This window comes from Gopherus evgoodei, chromosome 22 (genome assembly GCF_007399415.2).
Source record: "Gopherus evgoodei ecotype Sinaloan lineage chromosome 22, rGopEvg1_v1.p, whole genome shotgun sequence".
Classification (NCBI taxonomy): Eukaryota; Metazoa; Chordata; order Testudines; family Testudinidae; genus Gopherus; species Gopherus evgoodei.
Genome location: NC_044343.1, coordinates 3191265 through 3207426, shown reverse-complemented (window position 1 = coordinate 3207426; position 16162 = coordinate 3191265). Strand labels below are relative to the sequence as shown.

Here is a 16162-nt window from a genome sequence, read left to right as displayed (position 1 = left end):
AGCTCATCCCTGGGATCCCCCCAGCAGTGCGCAGGAGCCCCAGTCCCCCCCATCCCCTGCTGCAGCCCAGGGCTTAGAACAGCTCATCCCTGGGAACCCCCCAGCAGCGCGCGTGAGCCCCGGGCACAGCTCATCCCTGGGAACCCCCCAGCAGTGCGCACGAGCCCCGGGCTTAGAACAGCTCATCCCTGGGAACCCCCCAGCAGTGCACGCGAGCCCCGGGCAAGCTCATCCCTGGGAACCCCCCAGCAGTGCACGCGAGCCCCGGGCACAGCTCATCCCTGGGAACCCCCCAGCAGCGCGCGCGAGCCCCGGGCGCGCTCTGGCCGCGCCTCCGCCCATTGGCTGGCAGGGAAGAGCCGGGGCGACCAATGAGGAGCGGGCGCGCACGCGCAGTCGGGGCGGGAGGGCGATTCGAAGCGGGCGGCCGGACGCTGCCCGGGGCTGAGGCGAGATGGCGCCGCCGTGAGCGGGAGGCTCCCGGGGCGGCTCCGGACCCTGCCTGCGGGCGGAGGAGCGGCGGCGGCTCCGCCCTCCGCGAGATGGGAGGGGGCGGGGATCGGCCCTGTGCGCGCATGCGCTGAGGGGAGCGGGTCCCCCACGGAGCCGGCATGAGCCGCGCGGGACTGGCCGCCCGCCTGTGCGAGGCGCTGCGCGGCGAGGAGGCGCCGTAAGCGGGGGAGGGGCGCGCTGCGGGGGAGGGGCGTCACTGCACGCATTGCACGGGGGGGTGACACTGCTCGGGGGGGGTCACACTGCTCGGGGGGGTCAATCTATAGGTAGCAGTGGGGGTGTCACTGCATTCATTGCGTGGGGGGGTGACACTGCTCTGGGGGGGTCACTGCATTCATTGCGCGGGGGGGTGACACTGCTCTGGGGGGTCACTGCATTCATTGCGCGGGGGGGTGACACTGCTCTGGGGGTCAATCTATAGGTAGCAGTGGGGGTGTCACTGCATTCATTGCGCGGGGGGTGACACTGCTCTGGGGGTCACTGCATTCATTGCGTGGGGGGGTGACACTGCTCTGGGGGTCAATCTATAGGTAGCAGTGGGGGTGTCACTGTATTCATTGCGTGGGGGGGTGACACTGCTCTGGGGGGTCACTGCATTCATTGCGCGGGGGGGTGACACTGCTCTGGGGGGTCACTGCATTCATTGCGCGGGGGGTGACACTGCTCTGGGGGGTCACTGCATTCATTGCGCGGGGGCGTGACACTGCTCTGGGGGGGTCACTGCATTCATTGCACGGGCGGTGACACTGCTCTGGGGGGGTCAGTCTATAGGTAGCAGTGGGGATGTCACTGCATTCATTGCGTGGGGGGTAACACTGCTCTGGGGGGGTCAATCTATAGGTAGCAGTGGGGATGTCTGCACACATTGCACTTGGGGAGGGGTGTTAATCCATAGGTAGCAGTGGGGGTGTCACTGCATTCATTGCGTGGGGGGGTGACACTGCTCTGGGGGGTCACTGCATTCATTGCGCGGGGGGAGTAACACTGCTCTGGGGGGTCAATCTATAGGTAGCAGTGGGGATGTCTGCACACATTGCACTCGAGGAGGGGTGTTAATCCATAGGCAGCAGTGGGGGTGTCACTGCATTCATTGCACTGGGGGGGTCAATCCATAGATAGCACTGGGGGTCACTGCACACACTGCACTCGGGGAGGGGTGTTAATCCATAGGTAGTGGGGGTTTCACTGCACTGGGGGGGTCAATCTATAGGTAGCAGTGGTGGTCACTGCATGCACTGGGGGAGTTAATCTATAGGTAGCAGTTGGGGTGTCACTACACTGCATTTAGAATGGGTCAGCAGACAGGCTTAGTGTGCAGTGGGGGTTGCTGCACTGGGGGGAGGGCATCTTGCTGCTATGGGGCTACTGGGGACACACTGCACTGGTGACAGGAGTTATCTCTGTGCACTGGAGGAATGGCTGCTCACCATGCACATTGCATTGCTGGGAGACTCCTCCCACTGGGGGAAGGGAAAGGGATGTGCAGCACTGGGGAGGGAAGGGCTCCCTGTACTAACTACCTAGCAAGTTTGTCCCCTGCTGCTGACTCTAATGCTGTTACTCCCTGGTTTCTACTCAACCCCTATGGAGACACAGCCAAATAATACGGGCCTATGGTGCTTGTGTGGGTGTGCGTCTGCCAGCTGCTCTGCCCATCCTTCTGTCACAAAGCAGCACTAATAAAACATGGTGGAGCAGTAGCCAGGCATTGAGGAGCCTTCACTGCTTGGTGGCTTGCTTCTGGTCACATTGCCTGAGCTTGTGTCATCTGGGTAGACTAACCTTCTTGGGCAGAGCCTGTGTCTTTGTATGTTTCCAAGTACCTAAGATGCTTCAGAGGGTATATAAATAAGCAGTAGTAACCTTGCACTCATTGCAGCTCTGAGCCTCCCTGCTGGTATGAGCCAAAGCATACAATAGAGTGTAGCCGAATGCTCTTTACATGATACTTTGCTTGAACATGTGCAAAAATATCTGATACCTTTTTGCAAATTATACCTAATAGTCATTGCAATTCCAGTGTAAAGCAATTAATTATACTTGTATTATGCTTATCAAGAAAGGAACAGGTTGTATCGTGGTAATTCGTGGTTATTTCGCACCTTGGTGTGTTTTAAGAGGTGGTGGTAATGCTTTTCATCAGTAGATCACAAAGCAGATCTGTATCATTATTTCCATTTTATAGATGGAGAAACTGAGGCACAGAGAGAGGAAGTTGTTCTTGCCTAGGGGGATTAAGTCTCTCTAAAGTGTGGGGAGCAAAAGACTGCTCTGATGATTGTATGGTAGAAATGAGAGGATTCAAAAGCCCCTGTATCTTGCTGAAAACAACCAGCTAGCTAATCTCAGAATGCAAGAAAATATGTCTGCACTTGTTAGTAGAAGCCTGAGGTTTGTCTGACTATAACAAGGGGCGGAGCCTTTGCCTTCTCACTGAAAATAGGGCCTCCGGGTTAAACAAGTAATCAGGAGAAACGGAAGCATAAGTCTACAATGCAGAGGAAAGCTATCCGAAGGGGGGCACACCTCACCAGGTCTGCCTCTGGAAAGTCAGCAGCCAGAGGCAACAGGAAGCTTGTGACAAGTGAAGGCTACTGATAATGTAGTAGAAGTTCCTTGTGCCCATTGTTTTGAGAGTCAGGAGTTTGTTGCAAAACTTGCAACAATCTTGAATTACTTGTGAATTACAAGTATATTTTTCCCCACTCGAAGAGTGAGAAGAGAAGGTGTGCATCGGCAGGCGTTTTAGTGACAAACAAATTATTGTTATAAACTGCTGCCAAAACCTTCCTCTTCAAAAAGTGCATTTTACTGTAAGAATCACTTTCTACCCCTCTCCTCAAGGAAAAAACAATCCAAGGGAGAAAAACCTGACCCAAATCAATTAAAGAAAAACAAACAAGTAAATTTAATACAATTTAAAGTATGTTTAACGTGGTTCCGATGCAGAGTTTATCCTGAAATGGGAAATATGCATGAGATTCAATGAAGTCCAGTAGGGACTTTGCAATTGCTAACAGATTTTATGTGGCAGGTGCTCGGATACCATGGCTAGGGGCAGAAACCCAAAAAACCCTAAAAGAGATTTAAAAAAGTAAAAGATTGTTACAAAAATGACATTTGTCAGGTGATTACATCTTCTAGGGAACACCAGTCCCTAACCAGCATGTCTGTAGATTATTGGGAATAAGGAGAGATTCTTGCCAGCAGTGTAACCTCAGTTGAAAGATGCATCTTTCGACATTGAAGTTATGTATCTTCTGGCACACCCACTCACATCAGATGATAGACTTCCAATCAATTACAGGTCTACAGTATTGTTATCTGATACTCACATAGTGGAATGACTGTTGTAGAAACTTTAAAAGGATATTGTCCCTGCCCCGAAGAGCTGAGTCTCATGTTGAATGGTCCCTGACTAGTCATGCTGTGTGACTGTCTCACGTGGGTAGCGTGTAACTTGGTGTCCTGTTGTACATCTGAAGGGTTGTGGAAGCACTGCTGAAGCAGGGTGCAGATCCTAACCTGGTTCTGCCAGAGGGAATTGCAGCGATCCACCTGGCTGCTGGCAAAGAAAGGGAAAGCGGGGTTCGTTGTCTGAAGCTGATTCTCCAGTATGGTGGAAACCCAAATGCCAGGTAATCGGGAAGCTTTTTGATTTGGGGAGAAGGGGGGTGGGTTTTAGTTAGCCGATGAAGCCCATTTAATACTTTGTGCATTTCAGACATTAATGAATTATCCTTCTCCCTTTCCAGTGCAAAGCAACATCTTTGTTGTTCAGATAGAAAAACTGAGAGATGAAGTAACTTGCCCAGGGTCCCACACTAAACTATTGGCAAAGCTGAGGATAGAACCCAGGAGTCCTGACCCCTACTTTTGTGCTGTAATCGTTGGGAAATCTCCCCCAAACTGTGATCTGGAATAAGTTAACATCTGCCTTTCCTTGTGTATGCCTGAAAAAAACTTGGAAGCACAAAATGAAAGACTTTCTGTTTGGTGGATTATCACAGTGTGCTGATGTAGGAGAGACTCTTGCTCAAGGGTCTCTCTGGGAGTGTTGAAACTGACAAACTGGACACAGATGTGTTTAGTGTGAACTGTGTGGCTTTTTTTCTCACCTGCTGAAAAGGCAGGACAATCAGGGAGGTACGTAGTCTCTGCTCCAGCCCAGTGTGGAAAATGAGATCCAAGCATGCTGTGTCCTGTTGAATCACACTTGAACTGAAAGATGCTGGAATGACTTTTTGCCTTTTTTGCACAGCTGAAAAGATGAGATGCATGTGAAGTTTGATCAGAGAAGAATAGCTGTAAATTGTAAACTTGTGAGAAGTGTTACTATTTCAGCCAGGGGATTGTGAGCCAATGTTCAGAATTGCATTCAGTATGATAACATGTCTCCAGGATTTGCCTGCCACAGAATTGCCATTTAAATCACCCTCTTAAATTTTAAACGTTTGTCACTCTTTTAGAAGTTGCATATGCAAAGACAGACAAAATATGAAACTTGGGTCTCTTATAAAACAGTAATAAACTTCCCCTGAATTATGTGTTTCTTAGAAAGCTTGCAATAATACAAACTGCCACAAACCTTTTTATGGTCTATATCATGACAGGTTGTGCAAGTAGTATGTGTAACCCTTCTGCAAGATGGAATCAGCAGTAACAAAGTGCCAGGTTCAATATCCCGGGGCCCCTCTTAACAATATAACACAGAACCGGCTTGAGCCCCCACCTAGTAATCAGTGCTTTCTAACCCAACACCGACCAAAATTGATCACTTTGGCAATACAGCTCTGTCTGCTGGATACCTAGGCAGAGTAGGGGTGTTCATGTAAATACCATCTGGTCCTGAAGCCTTTTCCCCCTACCAGCTCATCACTAGCTGGCAGCAGAGAGCTCATTCAGACGTTGTTTACATATAAAAAGAAAAACATTTGTGTGTCTTGTCATGTTGACATACCAATATTGAGCGTGGTTGCAGTCCATCCCTCCACTAGAATCAATCATACATTTGACAAGACAGTACTAAATGAAATGTCTCTTCCTTTGTCAAATAAGATTGGAAGTAGTTGCAAAATGGTATGTACCAAAATATACACCAATCAGTGGGTGTTCCTCACTATACTGTATCATCATCTCCTGTTTCCTTTGTTGCGTTTTAATAGACACGCAATGGCATTTAAAGATTTTTTTTCCTTAAGGCACATAAAGGTATTGGAATGTAAACCTGGGTACTGTGTATTTCAGGTCAGTAGAGGAACTCACGCCATTGCATGTAGCAGCTTCTTGGGGATGTTACAAATGCTTGAAGCTCCTACTGCGGAATGGAGGGGACCCAAATCTCGAAGACCAGGTTCGTATAATTATGATTTCAGTGTTGTCATCCCCAAGGTCTTGCTAACTAACTTAGGGACAGGCATTTCTTAGGGGTATGATGGATTCTCTCATTTTATCCAGTCTTCTAGACTGGCTCTTTCTAACTGATACACTTTAGCTCAACTTAAACTTGTGGGCTTGATGCAAGACTTGCTGGGTGATGTTCTGTGGCCTGGGTTATGTCAGAGGTCAGACTGGATAATCATAGTGGTCCCTTCTAGCCTTAAGATCTATGAATCTCTAACCAGTGAGGGACCTTGAATGGACAGCCATGTCTCCTTATACTCCTGAGCAGAGATTACTGCCTGTGCTGAACTGACTGGTGATTTTATGATGTTGGTGAATGTCTTTAAGGGATTAGAGGCCGCTAGATTTGTTCCATTTGTCACTTTGAGCAAGAGCGGAAATATTAAAGTATTAAATTGTCCGTGGCCCTGAGCACTTGTCATTAACGCTTATAATTAACTGCCAGTTCAGTACAAGGCACAAATAAAGGCATGGTCCCTGCCCTGAGGAGTTGACCTCTCATGGCTGTGTTCGCAACAGGAGGACTCACCTATATTCATTCACCCCATGGTGAGCCTTTTGCTTCACCTGGGTACAGTATTCTTCTACACCTCCATTCCTGTTGTGTTGCTATGCACTGTTAAACAGCTGCCACGTTCCACCTCAGAGGTGGCTGCATTTCAGTAATGAATGAAGAGATTCCTCCATTAGTAAAGTGCTTTGGCGTGATCAGCACTATTTAAATACAGCTTCTCCTTATTCCACTAGAACCCTTTGCTGTTTAGCTTGAGACCCTTTGTCTCTGGAAACTACGTACATCACCTGCATAATTGTAATCTTCTTCCAGCCTAAGGTTGGCGGACCTCCAAATGTGGCTTTCCAGCTGAGTAGTGCAGCATGGTCCCACCTTTATACTTGGGTAGTTCCCAGCAGAGTGTTTCCCCTTGAGAAGCAGAGCATGATAAGGTGGTTTGTGTTTAATACATTTAATAGTAAATGTGGGGGGGTTGTGCCTTTGCTCTTCAGGATGGAAACAGAGCAATCGACTTAGCCTTGGAACAGGGAAACAAGATGTGTGTGCAAATCCTGCAGGGCTTCCAGTATGCCTGGCTCCCAGAGAAGGCCGATGGAGCACATAAGCACACATGTAAGTGCAGTAAGCGTTTCTGAATGAGTGCTGGGCCAGTGCTTCTGAACTGTGAATGCCCTCATTTGTAAGGGCTTCCGCTGCCATGGGAGAATCACCCATCTGTTTGCAAACTTCTTCCCACACGCCGTCTGTCTCAGCCCTGACCTGGAGGGACCATCTCCATGGCGCTGGGAGGGTACTGTAAGTCTGTGGCCCTTCAGTCTTTGGTCTCTCTACAGACCTAGCAAGGTACTGAACAACGAACAGCAAGAGTCCTCATCTATTAGTTGCCTGATATGACCTAGAAATGAAGGGCTCTGGATCTCTCTATCCCCTGACCCAATCCCATAAACTGCTCTCAAGCATTTTCACTTATCTGCAGTCTAGAAAAGGCAAAGCAAACTGGATTAATGCTCCGTATTGCTACGATAATAACAATACCCAGCTCATATGTAACACTCTTCATCCGTCGATCTCAAAGTGCTTTACAAAGGAGAGCAGCAGTAGTATCCCCATCTTACAGATGGGGAAACTGAGACACAGGGAGGAGAAATTACTTGACCAAGATCATCTAGCAGGCCAGTGGCTGGGAACAGAACCCAAGCTTCCTAAGCCCTGATTCTGTGCGCTGTCCACTAGGCCACACTGCCTCCTTTTGATTTGTACTTTGCTTTTATTTGATCTCAAAGCACTTTAAAAACGAAGCCTGACAGCATGCTGTGAGGTGCTCCCCACGTTACACGCGAGTGAACTGAGACAGACAGGTGAAGTGACTCTTTCAAGGTCACACATGGAGTCAGTGATAGAGCAGGGAATAGTTTCTAGGAATGCTGGTGCCCGACTGTCTGCCTTGCCAGCAAGGTGGTACTGCAGATGAACTGCTGTGTGTGTTTCCTTAGCATGGTTTGTAAGACACAACGATACATTGCTGTTTGCTGTTTTAATATAATAAACACTGAATAGTGAGTGTGTCACTCTGTCTTGTACAGTCTGCCACGAAGGCTTGAGAAATGCTGAGAGCTTCCTTTCCGTTCTGACTGACGACTGCACGGAAACTGGTATCATCTCAAGACTTTCTGAAGCGTGGGATGATCCTGGACCGCTTAGCAGCACCCAAAAGTGTCTGCCGGACGGGAGTCCCAGTAATGCAGGGCTGGGTATCACGGTTAACAACGCAGCAGGTGCTGATGCAAGTGGCCAACTGAGTTGTATCCCAGGGAATCTCCAGGACAATCCGTGCTGTTCAGTGCCTCCATCCACGTTGGCCTTTTGTGCCTATTCGCACCCGGGGCGTTCCCAGGGACCTGCCACTTTGTCTGACAATGGTCCATGCAGCCGTCGTGGCCTACCTCAGCCAGTGCTGTCCAGCACTTGGCTTTCAGCCAGTAATGAGCCTCGAGAACTAACTTCAAGTCTGACTATAACACCGGGCTTTCCTGGGGATGAAACTTCTGCTTCTCCTTCCTCAGAGACAGACGATAGTTTGACACCACCTGGCCCTGGCTATGAAGACACAACAGATAGTGGTCACGGTCTATCTTCCCAGCCAGTGCCTTGCCAGGATGAATCCATTTCAAAGGAGTCTGTGATCTCTCAGTCACAGCGTTGCAGCATGAGCCATGCAGCGCAGGCACGGAGAAGTGTCAGTTTCTGTGAGTCCCCTAAAATTTTCCCCCTCCATAACAATGGGAACTGGAAGGAAAGGCCTTCTGGGCCACGCTGCAACCCCAGAGTTAGTGCTGCCAATGGGACTCTGGGCCTGTCCCGGCTCAGTGACTTCCTCGATCTCGAAATGTTAGGGAAGGTGAATGGCCAGGAAGGATTGGACGTCACATCCCCAGACCACGTGTACTTGTTCTGTCGGGCCAACTCCACAGCCGTTTGTGACTTGGAAAAGACAGTGATGGATCCAACGTTCCTGGCCAGAACACACGAAAATTCAGACTCTCCCTTCGCTACTGGACAGGTGCTTAGCAGAAGCTCTGAGAGCGGCTGCAGCCAATATAGCAGCTGTGACAGCGACTGTTACGTTAGCGCTGCAGATGCTTCTGACCACAGTGAGCCGAAGAAATGCTTGGAAGGGAACGAGGGCTGTACCGGTGGAGATACACAATGCAGCAGCTCTTTGTGTGCCGGAGACGCAAGTGCTGATTCCAACAGCGCTGGCAGCAAAGATGGGAGTTCGCGAGTGCACTTAGGCAAAGGGTTGATGGCCAGCACTGCAGGGCAGAGCTGCGAGAAGCTGGTAGAAATGCCATCTGCAGTGGAAGCAGTTATGCAGCACGTGCCGCCCTCCGGGTCACAGAACACAGAGATGGCAGGAAGAAGGCATTTATATGCTAGTTCTGAAGCATCCCATATTAGCAGGGATGGTTCTGGTTTGACCTCCGCTGGGAAGCCAGCTTCAGAGCTGTATATCTGCGGCACTGCACATAAATCTCTCAAAGACACGGGGGTATCAAGCCCTTCCCAAGAGTTACAGGCTGAATGTGTCTCTCACAAGCAGAATGACAGAGACTCAAGCATCTTGTCGACTCAGGAACCACATCAGTTGACCTCCGCTGATGATGTGGTTGAGGAAGCTGGTCCTCAGGAAGCTTCCGCCTCTGTGAACTACAGGCAAATTATTGCAGACTGGAAATTGCAGGGTAAATTGAAGAGGATGCTGCTTTCCACGGACAACAGTCTCTCTGCAAGGACAAGACTGACCAGTAGCCAGTGGGTAGCAAGAAAAGCCGATATTCAGGAATGGGATCCCTCTGCAAATGGATCTGACCCAGAGATGCCAGACACAGTGCTGCTAGGTGGGGCCTCGAGCGGGACGCCGGACATAGGGATGCCAAGTGGGGACATGGAAGAGAATAACACAGAGGAAGAAATAAATGGCAACCCATTCAGAGGGAGATCGGTAAAGCCTCCCAGTCTGAGCAGTGAAGCTGACACCTTAGTGATCCAGCACATTGACAGTCCCGCTGACGGTTCTGGAGAAGACGAGTTCACTCACTTGAACAAGAAACAGATGTTTCCCACATATTCAGATGTTTCCCCACTGCTTCAGATGCGCCCCAAGCCCTGCCACGTCACCCCCAGAACAAAGAGCCGCTTGGCCTCTGCGGCGCGTGACAGCAGCTCCTCCTCATCACTCTTTGAGGAGACACTGGAGATGCCAAGGCGGCCCAGGAGAATTAGGAGTCCTCCAGGGATGCACTGGATGCCAGTTGGCCCTGCTGCCTGTCTGGAAGGTAATACTGCGAGGGCGAGCTGGGTTGCTCAGGGGGGTGAAAATGCATCTTGTTGGGAAGCAGAAGAGACTAATGACCTGGATGATACTGAAATAATCACAAAAGCCACCAGCCACTCGGGGTCCTCTGCTGGTCATAGCAGCTACCCAGATGCCAGCCCCACAGTGCTGCTAGACTCTGACAAGGGCACTGATGAGCAGTCCTTTTCCAGTAACAAGGGGAAAGCCGAGCCAGGTGCTGCCTGCCACCCTGGCCCTCCCTGCCTCCCAAGCTTCGATACAGACAACCCCCCGTCAGACAGCATGTGGCTGACGGAGGATGGGGAGAGTGACTGCACAGACCCAACACGACGGGTTGCTCTCACCAGGCCCCTTGATGCAATAGCCTTCTCCGAGGCTGAGTCAGATGCTGCGAATGAGGAATATGGGAGTGTGTTGCCCAGCGCGTGCCCACAAGAGGAGCACCGTCAGCCTCAGCTGGATGCCAAGAGGCAGCCTGGTGGCTCCAGGGTTAGTTTCAGTCGGCTGTCCTCCAGGAGGCCTTCTTGGGCAACGTCTGCCACCGACCACCCTTCGGGGAGGCTGAGCCCCGTGCTGGACTCGTGCAGCCAGGACTTTCCCCTCTCGCCCGGCGGCCGGCCTATGAACCTCAGCACCCATGAGCCAGTGGAATATCTCTACATGGACGAGGAGGAAGGGTACGCGCTGATCGAGCGTCATGTCCCGTGCATGGACAACGCATCTGTACTCATAGACACTACGAGCTCTGATGACACTATTGTTTATGACTGGAGAGCCTACCAGAGCAAACTGGCGGAGCAGGAGAACAAGGAGAACCAGCCCCTGCAGTGCAAGTCACCAATGGCAACCTCCAAGTTACATCTCCTCTCTGATGAAGCCCTCATTAGGAAGCTGAGAAACCTGGGCACAAACCCAGGGCCCATTACAAGTCGAACGAGGAAGTTCTACTTGCAGCTGCTCGACAAACTGCTGAAAGACCCGAACACCCAGGCCAGGAAGAGGTCTGTAGGTAAGCAGTTTCTTTCAGGGAACAGGTGGGTGTGGAGCTTCTCACTAAGCTGTTCTGTCAGAGACAGAGCATTTAGGCCAAGTCAGCATGGAAAAGCTGCATCTGTTTAAATTGATTTAGTTAAACTCATGCAAAGTTCTGCTCCAATTTAAACTGAGTGTATTTGGTTTAGCTAAAGAGGATTAGGAACCTGAAAAAAGCCCCTCGCCAACTGAAATCAGTGTCAACACAGGGGTTTGCACTGATTTTACTAAATCAGTTTTAAAAAGTGCAGATTTCCTGTGCGGACAAGTTCTGCAGCATTAACATTTTAACAGATTTTTTCTGTTCCTGCTTTTCCAGTTCTGGGGCCTGATCTTGTCTACACACAAACTTGCACTGGGTTTGTTAAACCAGTTCAGACCACAGTGTGGATGGTATAATCTTGGTTTAGTTTAAATCTGTTCCTAATAGACTTAGGGCTTGTTTACGCTTGAAATGCTACAGTGGAAGTATAGTGCTTCCGTGTAGATGCTACCTGTGCTGACGGAGGGCACAGCTAATCCTCCTCCCTGAGAGGCTGGAGCTAGATCGATGGAAGAATTCCTAGCGCTGTCTTCACGGGGCACAGCTCAGTGTAACTACGTCACTCGGGGGGGGGGGTTGATTTTTCACACCCCTGAGCAGCATGGCTGGGTCAGCCAAACTTTATAGTGTAGACCAGGCCTCAGTCTGCTTTACCCTGAAGTAAAGTCCCAAGTGACCTTTGTCACCAGTTTAACAAAATCAGTTTAAACTTTCACCTCAAATGAAACCAGTGCAGCTCCCGTGTACAGAGGTTTCTTTAAAGGTGCATTTGCCCCCAAAGAAAGCAACCACTTACATGACCCCTTTCCTCCCCTCCACCATGCCAACCCCCTGGGTTTGGTCCATGTGCTCTCTTCCGTTCAAAGCATCACTGCTAGAGGAATCATTCCTCGGCAGCATCAGAAGCACTTGCTCCCCCCTCCTCCGTGGGTCCCTTCCAGGTGTTGCGTTGTTCTGTTACCAAGCCTGGGCTCTACTCTGAGGCCCTAAACACTCCCAGTTCACTGTAGTGACCTGCCTGCAGCACCTAGTCGGATACTCAGAGTCAGGGAATTAAGTGGCATAAAACCCAGTCGGAGCTGACTGCTGCTGAGGCAGTTTGGAATGGCCGGATTCCTTTGTAGCCTTCCCCCCGCTGTGATGTGGTGACGTTCACTGAAAGGCCTAGTAAAGGCTGGTGATCCAAAGGCCGAGAGGTCGGTAATGGGTGTAAGGAAACACAAACCCGAGAGCCCAGATCCGGAGTGTACGAACCTGGTAACCTACAGCCCAGAGTGCTGCAGTCACTAGATTTCTGCTGTGGCGGTGTCTCTTGGGAAGAGGTGATAGCTGCGTGCTCTCTGGCACGTGCACATTACTCCACGTTGCCTAGCCATCTCTGGCTTGCCTTGCCCTGTCTAACTAGCTGTATGTTCTCTCTCTCCCCCTCCCCCCTTTCTGGGGGGTGGAGGGAAACGGGCTGCTTCTTGCACTGGCACAGGACACAGCCCTGAGCTGGCCTCTGTACTAGAGACCTTTCAGATCCCGGACTGCAAGGATGACGAAATGGCTCTCTCCAGGCAGTTTGACCAGCCCGACAAGAACAGGAAGTGGAGGGAGGGCTTGCTCAAGTCCAGCTTTAACTATCTGCTGTTGGACCCCAGGTATGGCCTCTCTCCCTGCACCGTGTCCTCACAGGGCGGCTTTTGCCATCTCTCTGAACTCTTCCCCCTTAGGGACAAGGTTTGCAGGTCCCGCATCTGACCTGCTTTAAAGCTGCCATCTCCTGGGGAAAGCCCACCAGGAGAACTTTCTCTTCTACCCTCCTGCTCCAATGGCAAGAGTGACTCTGCTCTCCTGTTCCCGCAGGGCCTGTGCAGGGCGGTGGTGGGTGAGTGGGTTATGCTGTGTTTGCACCACTGGCCAAGCTTTTCAGGAGTGACTGGTGATTTTTGGGTGCGCAACTTGAGAAACCTTAAAGAGCCTGAGCTAATAACAACACCTACAGACTAGCCAGGGCCCCAGCGGAGCGGAGCGCTGCGCTGCTGAGCCGGAAACTTGGGGCGTGTGGAAGGAACGGCAGATGAGACCAAAGCCTTCCACGCTCAGCACTGCCTCCTCCTGCAGGGTGACTCAGAACTTACCTTTCCGCTGCCACCGCCTGAGCCAGGCTGACTGCTTTAGGACGTTCATCAGTGCCGTCTTCTACGTGGGCAAAGGGAAACGCTCCCGACCCTACAGCCACCTCTACCAGGCCTTAACTCACTACAGAGGTGGAAAGAAGCAGGTAACTGGGCAGGGGAGTCCTAAAACAAACTGCCACTAGGTGGCGATAAGCCCTAAGCGAGACTTTTCTGCTCTGCCCGAGGTTTAAAACCACCTTAACACAAGCTCTGTCCAGATCATGAGATCAGCGGGAAGCTGGAGCTCGCTGATTTACACCGGCCCAAAGCTGTTTAGTCCCCTGTGGAAAGGGGTGTGGGGTTGCATGCCTCAGGAGAGCCCTTTAACTTCAAAGTTTGCCACTTTGACTCCTGCGCCGCCTGGGAGTGACAGGAAGCTGGTACCAGCTGATGGCTGGGTGCCGGAGCAGGCCTGCTTTGTGGATGGACAGGGCTTCGGGCCTAAGGGCTGTTACCCGGCCCCGTTCACATTTGCACCACTGAGGGCCTGGGGAGATGCCATCCCTGGGAGAACGACCAGGAACCTGCCAGGGGACAGTGAACTGGCTGCTCCAGATCTGGCCGAGAACCAGTTGGAAGAATAAAATTGCTTGGGTTTAAATATCTCTGGGAACAGCCCACACCCAGTGTGTCTGTCGGGATAACTCGCCTGCCCCCACCAGTGGTTTTCAACTTGTGGTCTGCAGATCTCTGGGGGTCCGCAGCCAAAGGGGGCTGCACCTCCATTCAAAATTGTTTTTAGGGGTCCACAGATGAATGAAATTTGAAAACCACCATGTTAGGAGGTTTGTAGTCACCATCGACTGTATGTCCCGCAGGTGTGCCCCAAAGTGCAGCACATCCTGGACATCTGGGCAGGCGGCCAGGGCGTGATCTCCGTGCACTGCTTCCAGAACGTCATCCCGGTGGAAGCTTACACGCGGGAGGCCTGCTTGGTGGATGCGATTGGTACGGCAGCAGCAAGTGCCATGATGGTTTTGTCCTCAGTTTACACGAGCTTCCTCCCTCCCCCCCAAGAGAGCCTTCAAAGATGTCCCTGATCTGGCCATTCCCTCCATAGCCCCCCGGGGATGTGGTTCAGAAGGGGAGGGGCTGGGCTCTGAGCCCATGAGTGGGAGCCCAACTCTGAAACCGAATTTCTCCTCCCCCCCCCCAATGAGTTTGGGGAAGTTTTCCCAGCTCTGTGCCTCAGTTTCCCCATCTGAAAAGGCAGAATGGCGATGATGACTTGCTTCCTACTAGGGCGAGCAGGGTTGGTTTGTTTTTAAAGCACTTTGAAGATGAAATATTTTTTCTTGGTTTCATGTGAACCTCTATCTATTCCTGAGCTTCTAGCTATCCCATCCTCTGAGGTCCGGGTCTTGGGGGGCTAGCTTGAATGTTCCCTGCCCTATTCATGGTGGAAAGGTGGGGATGGGGCTGTCACTGAGTTGAACTCACTCCTGATCCAAGCAGCTGTGACTCTGTTGCCCTCTATGGAAACACACCTCCTTTAGCAGCCTTCCCATGGGGGCAGCCAGAGCGAAGTTTCCCGTGGCTGGCACAAGAGGAGGGTGATTCTGCTGAGGGATTGCGGGGGGGGATCAAGCTGTGTGCTCCCCTGCTAGTGGAACCCTCTGACCACCCCCGCTCACTGCAGATGGCTCTAGTGAGCATGCTTCCTCTTCCAGGGTTAAAGATGCTCACCAATCAGAAGAAGGGGAATTACTACGGCGTGGTGGCGAGCTGGGCCATGAAACGTCGCCGGTGCCTGGGGATTCACATGCTGCACAGGGCCATGCAGATCTTCCTGGCGGAAGGGGAACGGCAGCTGCGTCCGGCAGACATCCAGATTGGGCAGTGAGGTTGCTCCTGCCAACCATCCTCTCGCCTGGCTGGCGGCTGCAGCTCTAATTAGATGGCTGCGTATGGTGAGCCAGGGCGGTGTACGGCTCGCAGGGGGCGCTGGGATAATGGAGCCCTTAGCTAGATGGGGGCTTGGAGTCATTCACCAGCAGCAGCAGGGCTGAAACTTGCCGCTCAAGGAAAGGGCGGATCCAAGCTGCTGCGGAACTGAAGCCTGCTCCTCTCCCTAGAGAAGGGGAAGCATTAAATTGCTCTTAACTAACTGGTCGTGGAAGGTGCCTCCTGCCTGCCGGAGGCAGGATTTTTAATCACCAAACCGTGAATTAAATTTGTCTTTTATCTCACTGCTCTGAGGTTTGGCAGGAGGCTCAAGAGAAGTCAGGCACAGAGAACACCTGGGGGTTTTACAGTGTTTGTAGCAAACAGACTCGTTCCCTAATGTCACGTGCTGACCGGCCTGCAAGGGGCAGGGGAGTTTTAAACAGACCTGTTAATGGCTGCTCATGTTCTTGATTCTGTCTGTGGAATTGGGCATGGAGAAAGCGCTGCTGGAGAGGGCACGTGGGGAGCACGACCTTTTACACACTGCTAGTTTCTGTGCTGCTTTAAGGTTTGTATTTTTTTATTAGTCTTTCCAAAAGAGGAAAGAGGGTTTTTTAAAAAAAATAAATCACTGTGGATGGCTCTTAGCACAGAAGTAGCAGCTTTTCAGCCTGTCTGTCTGCAGGAATCTGAACTGTCTCTCGTCTCGGTCCATCCCCTAGCCTCTGTTCTGCCTTGTGAAGCAAAGAGTG

The 16162-nt window shown here is 51.4% G+C and overlaps 1 protein-coding gene across 1 annotated transcript; it reads left to right on the top strand.

The window, feature by feature from the left end:
* The first annotated feature begins 605 nt into the window (after nt 1-605).
* On the top strand, nt 606-16071 carry ANKLE1 (ankyrin repeat and LEM domain containing 1). Its single transcript, XM_030540570.1, has 9 exons — nt 606-670; nt 3999-4151; nt 5761-5866; nt 6922-7042; nt 8014-11295; nt 12842-13004; nt 13468-13627; nt 14342-14471; nt 15194-16071. Exons 1-9 carry the CDS (start codon nt 612-614, stop codon nt 15364-15366), a joined length of 4347 nt encoding a protein of 1448 aa, XP_030396430.1. The 5' UTR covers nt 606-611; the 3' UTR covers nt 15367-16071.
* The last annotated feature ends 91 nt before the right edge of the window (nt 16072-16162 follow it).

Excerpts from the sequence above, each read along its gene's own strand:
- ANKLE1 (XM_030540570.1), top strand. The coding sequence starts at position 612 with ATGAGCCGCGCGGGACTGGCCGCCCGCCTGTGCGAGGCGCTGCGCGGC. Across the intron at positions 4,152-5,760 it reads GGTGGAAACCCAAATGCCAG|GTCAGTAGAGGAACTCACGC; the intron begins GTAATCGGGAAG and ends TGTGTATTTCAG. Across the intron at positions 14,472-15,193 it reads CTGCTTGGTGGATGCGATTG|GGTTAAAGATGCTCACCAAT; the intron begins GTACGGCAGCAG and ends TTCCTCTTCCAG.